Below are 18,854 nucleotides of genomic sequence, written 5' to 3'. Positions count from 1 at the left end.
GACCGTATAACCCTGCAACTCCATTCCTAGCTAAATAACCAAAAGCTTGAGCATAGAGTGACCGTATAACCCTGCAACTCCATTCCTAGCGAAATAACCAAAAGAAATGAACTCATACGCAAATGTTGATGACAGTATTATTCGTCATAGCCCAAAATGAAAACAACCCAAATGTCCATCAACAGATGAATGGATGATGAAAATGTGTTACATCCATACAGTGGAATATTAATCAGCCATAAAAAGGAACAGAGTACTGTTACTTGCTACAGCATGGATGAACCTTGAAAACATTATGCTCAGCAGAAAAAGCTGGACACAAAAGGCCACATACTGTATGATTTCATTTACGTGGACTGTCCACAACAGGCAAATCCATAGAGACAAGAAGTAGGTTTTTTATTTTGGTTTATTTTATTTTGAGACAGAGTCTCACCCTGTCCCCGAGGCTGGAGTGCTGTGGCACGATCATGGCTCACTGCAGCCGTAACCTACCAGGCTCAAACAGTCCTCCCACCCTGATCTCCCAAATTAATCTTGACCATTAATCTCTAGATTAATCTCTAGATTAATGGTCAAGGCCTGGGTGGAGGTGGGAAGGAGACTGGGGAGTGGCTGCCAGTGTGTATATTCAGTTTCTTTTTAGGGTGATTAAAATATCCTAATGTGGATGACGTTCTAAAGTTTATTGCACATAATCAACTTATGTGCAAGTCATAAGGTTGCACAACCTTATGAGTATACTAAAAACCACTATATGTGAATTACATCTCAATTTTTTTTATTTTTATTTTTATTTTTTGAGACGGAGTCTCGCTCTGTCGCTGAGGCTGGAGTGCAGTGGCCGATCTCAGCTCACCGCAAGCTCTGCCTCCCGGGTTCACGCCATTCTCCTGCCTCAGCCTCCCGAGTAGCTGGGACCACAGGCGCCGCCACCACGCCCGGCTAATTTTTTGTATTTTTAGTAGAGACGGGATTTCACTGTGTTAGCCAGGATGGTCTCGATCTCCTGATCTCATGATCTGCTCGCCTTGGCCTCCCAAAGTGCTGGAATTACAGGCTTGAGCCGCCGCGCCCGGCTGCAATTATTTTAAAAAAGAGAGAGACTGATGGAAATGGTTTGATGTTCTCTGCTGTCTCACAACACCCCTGTAGCCTGGTGGGGTTGATCAGCAATTGTCTGGAGGAGACATGGAAAAAGAAATTAGGACAGATGGCAGCTGGTGACCTCCGAGGTTTGGGTAAGGCCCGTGGGCCATTCCAGCGCTGGATAGACGGAAGACGTCTCCATAGGGTCTGTGACATAACAACCCCGTGGAATGATAATTCACTCCCACGAAAGCATCCCTCAAGCACAAGTGTATACACACAGTACTGTGTGTTTTATCCACGCCATGCTATACCTCCCAAAGTTAATTCTGTCTCCCAATATATGTCTAATACCATTCAGTTAAGCTTCCTCTAAATAACTCATTTAATTTAGTTTTTTTTTTTTAATCAAAACCACACTTGATGCTGATGTCGCAAGGCCGAAGCTGCGTAGCAAACCTCTTGACTTAATAGTAGAATCCTGGCTAGTGTTCTGTTATCAACACAGCGAATTCTTCGCTTTTTTAACTGCTGTGGGTGTTCCCAGATATGAATGTTCCATTAGTAACCATCAAACATTTGTTAACCATTGGGCGTCATCATGGTCGTTTCTGGTGTTCTGCTTTCGCGACCGGTGCTGTGGTGAATGGTCTCACACTTACTGTTAGAGGCACTGTGTGTGAAGCAGGAGGCCCAAAGAGCACACTGTTGCCGGAAGACTGAGAAGAGCTCCTCTCCCGAGGACTCGGCCTCTTGTGCATCCTGGTATGTGCCGGGCTGGAAACCAGGCAAGCCCTCCACCGCTGCCGCTGCCGCCCCCGTGCCTAGGGCCGTGCTGTCCTCCACTGAGGAGGGAAAAGTCCTTCTCAGGCTCCCACGGGCCATCTGCTCCTCGCTGAGTCATCGGATGAGGCGATCCTCCCCGTTACCTCAGCACACAGCGCTGCACATGCTGTTGGTGTTCAGAACGGGCTTCGAGCCTCCTCTTGTAAAATGAAGCTGATGTTTGTCTCATTTGCCTCTTTCCGGAAGAAGTCGTGATTTTTTTTTTTTTATGCAATACAGAAAAAGTTTTCCATTTTTATTCTTTCTGCTTTTGCTTCCAGTAATTTTCAGGTTCTCTGTATTCCTGTGTTCTGAATGTGTATGGCAGAGCAGCAGCCTGAGTTACAGCTGAGTCACTGTGATCACCTTAACCCTGATCGATGGACCCAGCTTATGAGGAGACCGGTCTCAGCACATTGCACAACTCTCCCCCGCCCCAAACAGAACCCTGTGAAAAGTACAGTCAAGCCTTGAACTGCTTGGATCCTATACTCAAAGTTAATTCTGTCTCACAATATATGTTTAATACAATTCAGTTAAGCTTCCTCTAAATAATTCATTTAATTTAGTTTTTTTAAAAAAATCAAAACCACACTTGATGCTGATGTCGCAAGGCCAAAGCTGCGTAGCAAACCTCTTGACTCTACTGAATGGATGAATAATGTTTTCCTTCACATGCTTTAACTTCAATATATTCTGGGCTATACAGTCTCTTAAAATTGTAGATATTAGAGTCAGAAAGGACCTTAAAAGCGATTTTGCGTAACCGTCCGTGTGCCTGACAGATGGCCACTCAGCTTCTACCTGAGCCGTTCCAGGACCCAGGTCTCAGTGCACTGGCAAACAGCAGACTTCCTGTGGGAAGAGCCTGATCCTTAGAATGGTCCGTCTCAGGCTGGGCTGGCACCTGCCTCCTGTAACATCTGCGCAGTCCTCTCAGCTCTCACCTCCGGAGGTGCACAGAGTGCGCCTAGCTCCCACCAGACAATCCACATATCTGAAGCTTCTTTCTTTTCCTGACCAGTAGGCCACTGTTCGGGTGAATTTAGCGTATGTGCTGCGTGCCTCGGGGAACGTTCGCTTTCTTGGGGTTGGTCCTTGGTGGTTCTCTTTGTTGACAGTGGCCTTCTCCAGACGTGAAAACCGAACTGAACACAGCCCGCTTTGAGGCTCCACCCATGATGCATGGAGTGTAACTGTTACTGCACCCCTGGGTCTGGGTCATCCAGACAAGAAAGGACAAGGGTTCATCCAGTTGGATTCACTCAGATACATACACCATGTTTCTTTTCTGTTATTCTTTTTTTTGTTGTTTTTTGAGATGGAGTCTCACTGTCGCCCAGGCTGGAGTGCAGTGGCGCGATCTCGGCTCACTGCAAGCTCCACCTCCCGGGTTCACGCCATTCTCCTGCCTCAGCCTCCTGAGTAGCTGGGACTACAGGCGCCCGCCCCCACGCCCGGCTAATGTTTTTTTGTAATTTTAGTAGAGACGGGGTTTCACCGTGTTAGCAAGGATGGTCTCGATCTCCTGACCTCGTGATCCACCTGCCTCGGCCTCCCAGCGTGCTGGGATTACAGGCATCAGCCACCGCGCCCGGCCTCTTGTTATTGTTTTAAGAGATGGGTCTCTCTCTGTTGCCCAGGCTAGAGTGCAGTGGTGCAATCAAAGTTCACTGCAGCCTCGAACTTCTGGGCTCAGTGATCCTCCCACCTCAGCCTCCTGAGTGGCTGGGACTACAGATGAGCACTACCACATCCTCGCTTTGTTGCCCAGGCTGGTCTCGAACTCCTGGCCTCAAGGGATCCTCCCACCTTGGCCTCCCGAAATGCTGAGATTATAGGCTTGGGCCCCTGCACCCGGCCCCATATTTCATTTTTACATTCTGTGTGATACACATGGCAGTTCTACCCCTTCCAAGTGCCATGTATTTTTCCTCCGTAATAACATCATTTGAGTGCTTTCAATATGCCCAACACTGTCCTAGGCATTCTACATACATTATCTCATTTGATCCCAAAATGGCCTTGTGAGAGAAGTACTGGTACCATAGTACCATTGTCCTCCCCATTTGATAGAGGAGGAAGCAGGAGCATGGAGATAGTAAAAAGTTGGCCTTGTCTGCACAGCAGGTAAGCAGCAGCACTGGGGTGAAAGCTGAGGCACGTATGACCCCAGAGCCCAGCTCCTAACTGCTCCTCTCCACATCGCCTACCCCCGTGGGAGTCCCATGACATCTGCAGTCCTCCTGTTGATCCAGCCCAGCCTACAGCAGTCACCTCCTGCCACGTGTTGACTTTACAGAAAATTAAATATACTAAATAGTTTTCATAGGCAAACAGTTAATTTTTAAAAAATTCTTTCTCTCTATTAGATATTTTCTTCTTATTCATTGGACCCTCAGTTCAGCCTGTGGTTGCTGTTCTTGACTGTGGATGCTGTCAGTCAACCAGGTAGACTCCCAGCTGTAGCTCACAGGCAAATCCGTTAAGCCAATAAATCACCATTCCTTGGGCACAGCCCTAAGGACCTCCGTCCAGGTTATAGCAAATAATTAATCAACGCCCTTGGAGTTCTGTTTTTTAGCCTTCTATAAAGCCACGAAACAACTGCCATATGCTCACCGTTGCATGCTCGCCACCACATCTGTTCTACTAACTGCCTTACAGAAGTCAGGATCCCCCAGTGAATTTCTGGAATTGGCCCTCAGGATCCCATTCTAACTCCTGTAGTTCATAATTTTCTCTTTTAAGTGCTCACAAACTCTGTTCCATAAAGTCATCACAAATTTTGCGCCTCCCCCCATCTCTTATCTTTGCAGATCAGTATAGCTGTCTACCTCCTTCAGCTTCCTTCTCATTGTCTGTGTGAATTGATCCCCCCCCCGAGATCTGGGTTCACACATATCACAGGTGGACGCTTTCAGAGCTATAGCCCGTCCCTCACCTGGACTTGGAACGGGAACTCCTTTAAGGGGTGAAGGGGCCCTGTCTACCAGTACCAAGCAGCACTTCCCGCATAGCAGCGCTTGTTCTGCCATGAGTAGCTTGAAAATCATTCTCCTTGGCAGGAACGTTGAATCAAAATGGGAGTTGAGTCATTCTGTTCTTTCTGCCACCTCTTGGCACCTGGTCTTCCTTATCCTCCCAACTTCACCTCCAAAGCCCTTTTTTTTGTCCTGGGCCTTCTCCACTAGCTCATCCTGAAGTTTTCCCTTCTTGGCAGTCGTTTTACAGCCTCCCAGCTCTTTCTGTAGTGCGGGTTTTTCCTTTCGGCAGCGTCCTGCTCAACGATTGTCCATGTTCTCTGAAAACCACTCTTAGCAGAAGCCACCTGTGCAGTCACATGGGTGTCTTGGCTCTCCGTTTTCCTCTGTCTCTTTTGAGAATGTGTCTAGATCTTCGCTTGTTGTGTTGAGTGAGGCAATATAGCACTCAGACCATTGCATTGATGGGTTTCTTTTTTTTTCTCCATGTGGCGTTTTGCTTCTCAGAAAGGAATTTCTGATACATGGGCAGTCAAGACCTGAGGACATTTTTGGTTTTGTGTTGATACTCATTGCTTTTCTGAGTTTCATCTTTGATTTTCCTACCCTGGTTATTAAAATGTGTGGAGTTTGTTTGCATTTTCCACAGTTCTGCAAACTAGAGAGTTTCTCCTTATCACCTTCATTGGCAGCTGACCTGGGACCCTGAGACTTCTGTCGGTCCCACCACCAGGTCCTTCCAGTCTCAGGAGGACAGAATAAACCTCCTTTATGTTCCCGTGGCTCCTCAGAGGGGTCCTCCTTCTGTCTTAAATCATCTTAGCAATTGCCTTTTTCAACAGCAGAGGAACACCCTTCTGTGTCTGCTGCAGGCTGATGGTCCTGTGGGGAAGCTCTTCCTGCTGGGTAGCTGTTAAATCCATTTTGAAAAGTATACAGACGGCCACATCTGCCAAATACCAGCGGCGTTGATACAATACGGATTTATTAGTTAAAGGTTTATTCACAACCTTTTGGTAGCACGGCAAATGCTAGTCAGTGGCAAGTGTTCATTATTCACAGTTTATAGCTAGGAAAATTGTCACCGAAAACAAACAGTGAAGAGAGAATTCCTGTGCTTTCATCATTCTGCCTTCACTTTTTACCCAGAGGTATTTTCGTGGTGTGGTGTAGACCAAGGGGATGAGTGTGTAAGGAACATGCCCAGACCTAGCTTAGTAGTATTTTTCGTGGCTCTTGAAATTTGTTGTTTCTTTTATTTGTTTTCTGATGGTGATGAGTCAGGGAGCAAGCTTAAAGACCAGCCCTTAAAGGGTTTGCATTCAAAATCAGTGATCTCACCAAGGGAGAGTATAGGCTACATTTGTGTGTGGTGTCTTTGAAACCTTTTCATTTTGGAATAGGTTTAGACTCCCAAGGAGTTACTATAGTAGTGGAGTGAGTTCCTGTGTCCCCCCCCCAGCTCTCCCCCACGGCACCATGTCTTCATGTCTCTGCCTGTCAGAGGAAGGTTTAGTTGCTGCTACTGGAGCCTCAGTCAGAACACAGAACACAGATAATAGCCACATTTACGCTGAGCTACTGAATGCCAGGAGGAGCTCTGGCTGAATGCTCCGGTGCCACTCAGCCCTGGGAGCTGCCCCAGTGACTCTGACTGTCCCCTTTTCACAGATAAGGGAGCTGGGCGGCATGGGGCTCATGCTCAAGGTCGTGTGGCAGTGGAGAGACTTGGGTCCAAGCCCTCACCCAGTGTGTCCTGCTGCTTCCCCTGCGGGTCTCACCTGTGCATCTGGGGCTCACATGTGCACTGTCAGGCCAGTCTCTACCCAAGGGTCAGATTTCACTTGCTCCATTGTTGCAGGGTGAGTGAGGCCCTGTTCTCAAAGCCGTCAAACCTGGTGGGGCAGCTGCGACTCACAGAAACACCGAGATGTTGAAATGCTCATTAATTCCCTTCTGTCTCGTTTCTGGTGTGCTTAGTCCCTGGCTCAGGCCTGGCAGCAGAAAGTTTCTAGATGAAGACTCTGGTAACGCTCCTGCTGACTGCCAGGAGCGTGAGAGGAAGAGAGTACTGCTGGGTGGCCCGTCCGGGCGGGGGCAGAGCAGCGGAGGGGGAGGTGGGGTGGGGTGTTCAGACCCAGCTGACGTGCTAGAGAACTGTTCAGAGGCATTTTCCCAAATCCCACCCTTGGGGTTATGCTGCAGGATTGGACCTTTCTTCAGGAGGCTCAATTCCAAATCAAATCATTATATATCAAATATCTCTGCCACCTGCCCGCTCTTTAAATATCCACATTGCCTCTGTGGTTGCGGTGGAAGAGGAAGGCGTGGGGACGGGAAAGGGCACGTCAATCTCAGTTGTTGCATTTGGTGCCAGGTACAACAGAAACCAAGGGCATCTGAGCCCAGACGACCTTGGTAACTTGATCTCTCACATTCCATGTATTCCAGCCAAAGAAATAAACACCAGAGTGTAATGTCTAAGAGACACTGAACACTTTTGATTTATGGAATGCTTCCACAGGACCTGAGCCTCACTGCAGACTTCACAGGTGGGGTGAGCCATTTGTCTGAGGTTCTCCAGTTAGTACTTGGCACAGCCAAGATGGGGACCTGGACCTTGGGGAGGCCCCAGAGTGTAGCAAGCACTTCGGCGTTCTGTGGACCCGGGTTCTTGCCGCGACTCTGCCACTAACCAGTTTTGTGGTCTTCTCTAGGACTCACTTTCTTTAGCTTTTAAATGGGTATAATCAGAATCTGGTCTCATCAGGATCTTATGAGGGAAGAGGGTGTGATGCATAATAAGAAGAGCTTGGCAGAGTACCTGGCACAGAGGATAGCTAGCTGTTAGTACTAGTCCAGTTAGAAACGAATCTGGCTACAATTATTGCAGCAATAAAGCAATGGTTGACTTAAACAAATGGTAGTTACCTTTCATACACAATAAAAAGTCAGAAGGCAGGCAGCCCCAGGCTGGCCAGGAGCAGAACGATGCCATTAAAGGCTGTTTGGCTTCCTTCAGTCCATGCTGCTCTCCACAGAGTGCTGGTTTGCTGCCTCATGGTTGCCGTCCCAGCCCCATCCGCCATGCCTGTGGGGAAGAGGTGTGGTAGCAGTTACGGTTTCCCCCTTCGTAAGGAAAGCAAAAGCTTTCCCAGAACCCCACCCCACACGCAGTCCCAGCAGGCATCTGCTTTTGTCTCTTTGGCCTGGACTAAGTGCCCTGGCTGTCCACAGCTGCAGGGGCCACTTAGAAAATGAGCTAATGCAAATGACTAGTTAATGGGTGCAGCACACCAACAGGGCACACGTATGCCTGTGTAACAAAGCTGCACGTTGTGCACATGTACCCTAGAACTTAAAGTATAATAATAATAAAAAAAAAGAATTAAAAAAAATAGAAAATGAGCATTAGCTTTTCAGATTCAGTCATACAAGTGGCAAAGAAGAAGGCAAATGAGAATGGGAGGAGACCGATCACTTGGATTTGCCGCAGTCCTTCCTGCCTCACATTGTCATTTAAAAAATTTTTTTTCATTGGTCCTCAGGTGTATTGGGCCTAGTTCATCCTAGGCATGTGCTCGCAGCACATGAGCAGCTAGACTGTCTGCCTTTCCTGCTCACAAGTGTGTGCTGTACGTGCATCTCTTCAGTTTTTAAATGAAGCGTAACATAATGCATTAAAGTGCACAAGTCTTTGCTAGATGCCTCAAAGGATTTTTATGATTTATCCCCATGAAAGTACATTCAGATCAATCTATAGAACGTTCCCAGCATCTCAGAAACCTTCCCATTTCTCTGCTCTCTGTCAGTACTCTCTCCCAAGGTGACCGTTATTCTGATCTCTGTCCCCAAAGGTCAGTTTTGACTGTTCTTGGATTCCATTGACATGGACTTGTACGTTTGTATGTACGCTTCATGGGCCTGCCTCCTTTGACTGACCTGAGAGAGTTATCTGTGTCCCTGTGTGTGGCTGTAGCTCATCTGCTCTCTCCTGAACTCTGTCTCTCTACCCAGACCTGGTATTCATGGCGTTGTGAGAACCAGAGTAGCACAGAGATGGAGGTTTCCTGTTTCCGTTCACGGAGTGTCTTTTCCTCCTGGAAACCAGCCCCTCTGATTTCTTGCAGAGCTTGCCTGTGCACTGCCCTCTCCACACCAAGCTGCTACCAGAGGAATCTCTTGGGGACTTGTATGTTGGCTTTCAATGCTGTCAGCAGGAAGAATTTTCTTGAGCACTTCTTCATTTGGAGAGGATGGAGGAAGAGAGAGAGGGATGCTTTCGGGAAGGACATTTTTAGGCAAAGGAAAAAACAGCAACTGAAGGCGTCATTGGGAACTGGAGCCTGGAAGCCAGCCTTCTAGCAGAGATTTACATCATTCTTCTGCATTCCTGCCCTTCGAGCAGCGTCAATTGAGGGCTCAAGGGCAAAAGAGACTCACGGCAGCTCTGCTGTGCTGGGGCCGGGCTGCCTCCTCTGAGTCCACACTGACGCCTGGGGAATCTTCCTCCCCCAGACGGGGTGATGGGCTTTCCTTATCAAGGCTAGTGTGGCTTTCTTACAGAAACACGGCATGGCAGGACAAACCTGAGAGCAGTGAAAAAAGCTGATTCTTTTCAGGGGAGTCTTAAATGAAGATGAAATGGATTAGTTATTCTTACAAGTGTGGGCATGTAGGTAAGTCAGGGATCAAGTAGAAAAATGGAAAGTATGTAGTTAGCTCTGATGGCTTTCATCATCATCTTTCCTTTAGGTATCTGCTGACTCTGCCTTGTGTCTGCCGGGATAATGTCCCAGAATATTCAGCTAAGACCTAATCAGGGATCCTGTGTGCTCAAATGGAATAGTTTGTTAAGTTTAGTAGGTAATTTCTGTGTCCCCGGCCCTTGTTAGGGGCTTTGCGATGTATTATTTCAATTATTCTCCGCAGGATCTGGGAAGGTGGGTAGGATTATTCCCATTTCGCACGTGAGTAAATGAAGGTTAGTAAGTAACGGGTAGGAAGAAGGAAGGCTGCTAGTCTAAACTAGGTCTCATATTCCAAAGGCCGCGTACCTTCCGCACCACCACGCTACCTAACCCCTTACTTTTCCGATGCACCAACCCTCTTGTGGTTCCTTGCCTTCCTTCGCCTCCACACAGCGCTCCTCAGTGTGGATCCAGTGAGTGGCCGGTTGTAGAACATCCGAAAGCTGTACATACCTCCTCACTTATTCTGATTTTAGCTAGCTGTTGAAGCTGTACTGTAACACTGCACACATCTTTGCTAGATGGCTCAAAGGATCTGTGACATTTTATTTAACATATTTAAAATGTTAAAGCCATAGAGCCTAGTGGAAAAGATCTTCACGGATAATAAGGAGTCACTGGTTTCAGTCCTAATGTCACTACAAATCAAAACAAGGCATAAGACTGGGCGTGGTGGCTCACGCCTATAATCCCAGCACTTTGGGAGGCTGAGGTGGACGCATGGCTTGAGCTCAGGAGTTCGAGACCAGCCTGGCCAACATGGCGAAACCCCATCTCTACAAAAAATATAAAAATTAGCTGGGTACGGTGGCGGGCTCCTGTAATCCCAGATACTTGGGAGGTTGAAGCAGGAGGATCATTTGAGCTCAAGAGGCAGAGGTTGCAGTGAGCCAAGATCGCACCATTGCACTCCAGCCTGGTTGATGGGAGTGAAACCCTGACTCAAAGAAAAAAAAAAAAAAGGCATAAGACTTTGAGTGGACCATGACTGTCCAGTCCAATCTTTTAGCTTCCCTGGGCCACACTGGAAGAAGAAGAATTGTCTTGGGCCATATATAAAATACACTAACACTAATGACAGCTGATAAGCTAAGAAAAAAATCGCAAATAAATCTCGTAATGTTTTAAGAAGTTTATAAATTTGTGTTGGGCTGCGTTCAAAATCATCTTGGGCGACATGTGGCCCACGCATGGGCTATGGGTTGGACAAACTTAGTGTAGACCTAATGGCTGTGTGCCTCAGTTTACCTCATGTGTGAAATGAGGAAGTTGAAGTATGTGATTATTGATGTCCCCACCTGTTCTAAAAACATGAGCTTCTGTGACCTGTTTGTTTTTGTAATTCTAATATGGGTGGAAAGTACAAATATTTATTAAAGGAGCCTTAATTACCAAATGCAAATCCAGAGAAGTGGATAACACTGAGGCTTTCACAATTTTTTGAAGGAGATATAAGTTCTTTACTTTCCCAAGTAAAGCTTCATTTTCCATTGCATTTCCCTGTCTGTCATCAGAAAAGGGTGTCTGTTCTTGGATAATTCACAGTGGAGCTGAGATCCCTTGAGGGTCTGGCAGGCTTTAATTTTGGATACATTGTTGTAAAATATTTGTCAGTAGCCAACTTCAGGTTCCCAACCCAAATATAAATCCCTCCTTATTCAGTAGATGAGTATGTCATACAAACTGTTCTAAATTATACCTGGTACTATTGAATAGTATCAGGATGATATTGAGCAACTCTGAAAATAAGAAATAAGATGCTCTTATGGCCTGATTACTTAAGAATGTGCTATACTTAAATAAACTGTTACTGAATCATTTTAGACCCAATAAAGACAAAACTGGCCACACAAGTGACTCAGGAGCATCTGTTATCAAGCATGGACTCAATCCGGAGAAGATCTTCATGCAGGTGCATTATTTAAAGGTAAGCACCTCTCAGTTGCAGAAGCCAGTTGTGGTGCAGCGCTGTTTAGGCTATCCAGTTAAACAATAATGATGAGTGACATGACCGAGGCGAAAATACTGTAATGATATCTGAGGGTTCAGTAATTAAAGCACTTCATGCCCCCAAAAGGAGACCGTGTTAGGAAAGACTGAATGAAAAAAGGCTGAAATATTCCCTGCCCTGTACCTCTGTTCTCCCTGCCTGAGGAGCAGAACTCTCACATTGCTGTCAGGTTCCAGCTGAAAGCCATGGGTGAGAAGAAAGTGTTTTTTGTTGTAAAGGCCTTTCCTGGTAGCTGGAGTAGAGAAGAGCCGGGTCTCTCGTCTCTTTTCGTCTGCGTTGGACAACGAGGCTTCATGTGAACCAAGTCCAAGCAGAAATGATGACAACATTAACAAAGGAGTTGAGAGCTAATTAATTTCCAAGCCAAGCCTTCCTGGTGAAAATGGAAAGGGCAGCCAGGGACGGGTAGGACAGCACATTCTAGATGCACAAGTGACTGTGGGTTGGGTAGGGCTGACTATGTAACCATTTTTTTACGAACTCATGGCAGGCCTCTTTTTCTGTCTCTTCTTTCTTTCTTTCTTCCAGGGCTACTTCCTTCTTCGGTTTCTTGCCGAAAGACTTGGAGATGAAACCTATTTTTCATTTTTAAGAAAATTTGTGCACGCATTTCATGGACAGCTGATTCTTTCCCAGGTAATTTGTGGATCCTCATGAGTCCGTGATGTATGATTGGAGGGGGTATGGCACGTGAAGATTAGATTATGCCAGTATTAAAGAGTAGGGAAAAGATTTCCCACTTAATGCAGTGGGAAAAATAGGAAGTTAATGAAATGGACACAAAGAAAGTGGTTGCTTTAGGGAGGGTGATCTCTCTGTAGTTTTGAAATAAACTGTAACCCAAAGCTGTCTCGTACACAGTGATGTGGATAGTTTAAGTGACCTTAAACACAAACATAAAACAATCCTGCCATCCCCTTTACCTGGACTTACCTTTGGAAGATTTGCCACCTTCTTACCTTCTGGTTTCAGTTTGAATGCCACAGCCTCCAAGTCAGCCGGCTAAACAGATCTGCATCCAGGCCCACGCGTGCCACCCCTTTGCCTTTCCATGGCCCTCATTGTCATCGCCATTGTCTGTAATGATATTTTCATTAGGGGGCTATTTGTTTCTTTTCTCTCTCCTCCACTCTACGTATATTCCCAACAAGGCCAGACCATTCTGTTTCACCAGTACTTAGCACGTGATTGGCACACAGTAGGTACTCCATAAATATCTGATCAATAGATTAATAACAAGATACACTGAAATACGCAGACAGCCTGGCCACAAAACTATCCCAGAGAGACCCTGTCAGCTCATCTGGGTTTGGGGCCAAGCAGCACGTAGCAAGGAAGTTAACAAGGAGTGGCAGGCTCTGAAAAACGACGCTCATAACTAATAGAAAATAGGTGATGCATCCTCAGCATAGGTTGGACTAGTGGAGCTTTTTCATGTTTGATCATTGTGCTCATATACAGCTGCGAGTCCCGTTATCTGCACCGTTAGATGTAAAGGATGTGCACGTGTAATCTGAACACAGGTGGAAGAATCACATGAGTGTAGCAAGACCGACGGCTGTTCCTCTGTGTTCTTTTTATTCTTGTACTGGGTGTGGGGAAAATCCTCCCAAGCATGTATTTGGAAAGGCGATTCGAAAAACTGGTTCAAAGTCTTACGTGCTTGGTTGACAGATTAGTACAAATTCCTGCTGCTTGAAGCCACTTCTCACCAAGAGGCTGCAGTGTCGAATACGTGCGTTGTATTTACCTTGGCTTTGGAGGTTTTGATTTTCACTTCCCATGGAACTCGTACTGCTCTCTGAACCAAACCGTTCAGTTCTTCATTTGCTTCTCTCTTTTTTTGTTGGTTGTTGTTGTTGGAGACAGATTCTCACTCTGTCGCCCAGGCTGGAGCGCAGCGGTGTGATCTCAGCTCACTGCAACCGCCACCTCCTGGATTCAAGCGATTCTCCCGCCTCAGCCTCCCGAGTAGCTGGGATGACAGGCGCCGCCACCACGCCCAGCTAATTTTTGTGTTTCTAGTAGAGATGGGGTTTCAGCATGTTGGCCAGGCTGGTCTCGAACTCCTGAACTCAGGTGATCTGCCCACCTCGGCCTCCCAAAGTCCTGGGATTACAGGTGTGAGCCACCAGACCCAGCCTGTTTATCTGTTTTGAACAGCTTCATTGTTTCTTCATAGCAACTTTATTGAGATAAAATTCACATACCATAAAGTTAACCCTTTGAAAGTCTACAAGTCAGTGGTCTTTGGTATGTTCACAAGACTGTTCAACCATCATCATTATCTAATTTTAGTACATATTCACCAAACCCAGAAGAAATCATTAGCTGTCATTTCCCCATTTCTACTCCCCCAGCCCTACATAACCACTAATCTGCTTTCTCTCTCTGTGGATTGGCCTGTTCTGGACATTTCACATAAAATAATCATATGCTTTGACCTTTTGTGCCTGGCTTTCTTAACATAATGTTTTCAAGGTTCATATAGCATGTATCAGTACTTCCTTTTTTTATTTTAATTTTCATTTAATTGTGATAAAATATACAAAACAAAATTTACCATTTTAGCCATTTTTAAGTTCACAGTTCAGTGGCATTAAGTACATTCATATTTTTGTGCAATCATTACCACCGTCCATCTCCCGTACTATTAATATTTCATCATGATAGCCGTCCATTCTTTCCTACCCCAGCCCCGGCAACCGCCATTCTGCTTTCTGTCTGTCTGAGTCTGACTCCTCTAGGTACCTCATGTAAGTGGAACCACACAGTATCTCTGCTTTTGTGTGTGGCTGACTTCACTTAGCACAGGGTCTTCAGGGGTCACCAGGTTGCACATGTACCAGAACTTCTTCCCTTCTTAAAGCTGAATGCTCCATTGCATGCATATACCACACTTTGTTCACCCGTTAATTCCTTCATGAACACTTGCATTTTTTTCATCTTTTGGCCATTGTGCATAATGCTGCTATGACCATTAGTGTATAAAATATCTGTTCAAGTCCCTGCTTTCAGTTATTTTCAGTATATACCCAGAAGTGGAATTGCTGGCTTATACAATAATTCTATGTTTAGCTTTTTGAAGAATTGCCATACTGTTTCCATATTGACTGGGCCAATTTACATTCCCACCAGAAATGCACAAGGCTTCCAGTTTCTTCACACACTTGCCAACACCTAATGCCCTCTGGATTTTTTTATTATTGCCATCTGAGTGGGTGTGAAATTATAGCTCATGATGGTTTTGATTTGCATTCTGTGATGGCTAATGATTTTGAGCATTTTTTATGTGCTTATGGGCCATTTCTTCTTTGGAGAAATGTTTGTTCAGATTATTTGCTGATTTTAAAATTTTGATTATTTGTCTCTTGTTCTTGAGTTTTCAGAGGACTTCATTTATTTTGGATGTAAGTCCTTTATCAGAGATACGATTTTCAAATATTTTGTTTTATTTTATGTTTTGTGTTTTTCCTCTCTTGATGGTGTCCTTTATAGCACAAAAGTTTTTAATTTTGATGAGTCCAATGTATCTGTTTTCTCTTTGGTTTATTGTGCTTTAAGTGTCATAACTAAGAAACTGGCTTAATTAAAGGTCACAAAGATTCACTCCTATGTTTTTTTTCTAAGAGTTTTATTGCATTAGCTCTTATATTTAGTTTTCTGATCTGTTTTGAATTATTTATTTATTTATTTATTTTGAGACAGAGTCTCGCTCTGTCACCCAGGCTGGAGTGCAGTGGCGCGATCTCGGCTCACTGCAAGCTCCGCCTCCTGGATTCACGCTGTTCTCCTGCCTCAGCCTCCCGAGTAGCTGGGACCACAGGCGCCGCCACCACGCCCGGCTAGTTTTTTATATTTTTAGTAGAGACGGGGTTTCACCGTGTTAGCCAAGATGGTCTCGATCTCCCGACCTCGTGATCCGCTCGCCTCGGCCTCCCAAAATGCTGGGATTACGGGCTTGATGAATTAATTTTTATATATGTTGTGAGGATTACAGTCCAACTCCTTTTTTTTGCATGCGAATATCCAGTTGTCCCATAAACCATTTGTTAAAAAGACTGTTCTTTCCCTCCATTGAATTGCCTTGTACCCTTGCCAAAAATTAGTTGACCATTAATGTAAGCATTTACTTCTAGACTCCCAATTCGATTCCATTAATCATTATTTCTATTCTTGTGCTAGTATCATATTGTCTTGATTACTGTAGCTTTGTATTAAGTTTGGAAATTATTGCTTTTCCAACTGGCATATACTCATTATAAAAAATTATAAGCAATGCAGAAAAATACAAAGAATGTGAAACATTACTCAAAATCCCACCACCCAGAAATACCTATAATTAATATTGTGTGAATGACATTCCAGAAATCATACTAGTTATCCCTCAATGTTTATATGTTATACATGATGTATATACATGTATCTGTGTATATATGTATATATGGTATATGCATGTATACAGACATTGATGTCACTGGACAGAAATAATTTTATAAAAATAGGAATATATTATATGTGCGTTTTAATGAAATGTTTTAAATTTTCTCTTACTTGAATTTAATGAATGAAAAAGCAACTAGAGATAACTTCCCAAACTTAAGATAAATGTAAGAAGGATTATTTTCTAAAAGAATTTTCTATGGTTAAGAAACATAATTATAAAAGAATTAGGAGGTTGAAATTATTTTTTCCGTTTACTTATATATTTCATTTTTAGAAAACATCAGTTTATTCACTACTGTAAAAGATGAGGAATTGGCCGGGCACGATGGCTTATGCCTGTAATCCCAGGACTTTGGGAGGCCGAAGCAGATAGATCATGAGGTCAGGAGTTCGAGGCCAGCCTGGCTAACATGGTGAAACCCTGTCTCTATGAAAAATACAAAAATTAGCCAGGCGTGGTGGCGGGCGCCTGTAATCCCAGCGACTCAAGAGGCTGAGGCAGGAGAATAGCTTGAATCCAGGAGGTGGAGGCTGCAGAGAGGCAAGATCATGCCATTGCACTCCAACCTGGGACAGAACAAGACTCCATCTCAGGGAAAGGAAAAAAAAAAAAAAAAGATGAGGAATTACATAGTTATGTACTTTACTTTCCCCTTAATTCTAAATTTTTCTTAATTATTATTTTTATATATTAAGGTTTACTTTATTTACAAAATGTACTATGACCATAATTTTCACAGTTGTGTAATCTTGGCTTGTTAAAGGATTTCAGTATTTACCACCAGTTATTTTACCTTTTTTTCATGAATATTTTATTTTGATTGAGCTCTTTGCTGGCTGAATTTCATTATCAAATTTGTGTTCAAGTTGCAGACTCACAGGCTCTATGATTTCTGAGTTCTTACTGCCTAAGAATGCTTGCCTGTTGTCTTTATATTTGAATTATAAACTGACTGGACATAATATTCTTGGGTTATATTATCCTGCCCTCAAAACTTTTAGACATGGCTCAGCTGCTTTCTGGCATTGAATCCTGCTGTGGAAACTTTTGCAGTCAATCTGCTTTTTCCCCTTTATACCTCTTAAATGACAGAAGAATTTTTTCCCTGTCTTTGAAGTTTAGAAATTTTATCAGGAAATGGCTTGACGTCTATGGTTTTCTATCCTTTTTCCCCCTGGAAAAATAGTGTGCATTTTAATTTTAGTCCTAAATTCTATTCTTTCTTCTTTCAATGAGTATGTCTTCTTTGTATTTTTGAATTCATTTCCCCCTTGCAGGATTCTGGATTTCAAGGTTACCAGTTATCCTTGTGTTATATCGTCTTTGTCCTCTATACCTGTTATTTTCCAATTGCGTTTATCTTTTTCTTCTTCATGACCTGTCTTAATCCCAAGCAACCCCTTTATTATTAGTGTTATTTTCCTTAATGTCTGTTCTTTTCCATGCTGTTTCTATTTTATTAGTGCTCTTGTACTGGTCCTTAATGTATTGCCTTTGCCATGAAATCGCTATGTTCATCTCATTTTGTTGTTTTGTCAACTTATCTTTGAGCTTTCATTTTACCAAATTTATGTTCTTATTTTTTCTGTAGTTGTTAATTTATTTTATAGTGTAAAGTATTCATGGAGCATTTTCTTGTATTCCTTGGATTACGTTTTCTTCAAGGCGGGATTCCTTGTCTTTTATGTGTCGTGCTGCTTTCTCTCTCTCTGTGAGTTGTTGTTGTGTTAGTTTGCATGGTTGCCATACGTTTCTTTTTGCTCATTCTCAGCTTGGGTAGCACTCTCCTGACCTTTCGTTTATTCTCGTATGTATTGGAACATTATCTTTGATTCCTTTTCCAACTTACCCTATGCCTGTTTTTCTCTCCCTCTGAGCTACAGTTTGGAACTTGGATGTTATGTATAGAGGGAGGAGGAGAGAAGCTCCACTGGAGTTGTATACGGCCTTTGTTGGGAAAATTTGGCTGGGCTGTTCTTGAAAACTTGTTAAATGTCCCCTGCCAAGATTCTTGTGACCTAACATGGGTGTAGCTTTTTCCCACTGCGGGTGTCCCCTCAATTAATGTTGTTCCTGCAGTTTAGGTGACAGCCCTAGAACGTGAGCAGCTCACCAGAGAGTCGTCCTCAGTTGTTTATTCCCCACGTTTTGCTTGTCTCTTGCCAGCAAACACTTCCAGCCCCTCCACAGGCAAAAAAGAAGAAAGATAAAGATATTCCTGTTTTTCCCCAAATACGTGGCTATTTGTGAGAATTCGCAGGGTCTGTGCAGTTCATCAGTACTGCTACTGCTAAGCATGAGGCTGGGGGTCGGTGCAGAGGGAGAGTTAGAAGCTGTGTTTGAATCTCAGATTTCTTTCTTAGTTGTGTCTTTTTGAAGTTCATCCCATGAGGCTGTCCTTGTTTGAATGCTGCTGGTTAAGTTTTTAATTACTTTAATGATTTGTGTTTTTGTGTAAATTGCTAGTTAGTTATTGATGATGAAGGTCTATGGTCCAGTTTCTTTACTTGGAAGTCCCTAAAGTTCTTCCTTTTCCAATTTACATCTTAATCTTTTCCCTTCCAAATGCTCTCCCTGTCCAGCATTTCAATATTATCATCTTTCTTTTGTTTTTTTTTTTGAGATGGAGTCTCACTCTGTCACCCAGACTGGAGTGCAGTGGTGCTACCTCGGCTCACTGCGAGCTCCGCCTCCCGGGTTCCCACCATTCTCCTGCCTCAGCCTCCCAAGTAGCTGGGACTACAGGC

General features: G+C 44.2%; 1 protein-coding gene across 1 annotated transcript in view; it reads left to right on the top strand.

Moving 5' to 3' along the window:
• The window catches only part of LOC105536617 (chromosome unknown open reading frame, human C9orf3), a 404,528-nt gene that overhangs the window by 235,538 nt on the left and 150,136 nt on the right, over nt 1-18,854 (top strand). The window contains 2 exon segments of the mRNA XM_011976020.1: nt 11,474-11,576; nt 12,189-12,296. Coding sequence (XP_011831410.1) covers nt 11,474-11,576; nt 12,189-12,296 — 211 coding nt within the window.

The sequence above is a fragment of the Mandrillus leucophaeus genome, unplaced genomic scaffold, assembly GCF_000951045.1.
Source record: "Mandrillus leucophaeus isolate KB7577 unplaced genomic scaffold, Mleu.le_1.0 Scaffold161, whole genome shotgun sequence".
NCBI classification, from domain to species: domain Eukaryota; kingdom Metazoa; phylum Chordata; class Mammalia; order Primates; family Cercopithecidae; genus Mandrillus; species Mandrillus leucophaeus.
This window is presented reverse-complemented; position numbering and strand designations above follow the sequence as displayed.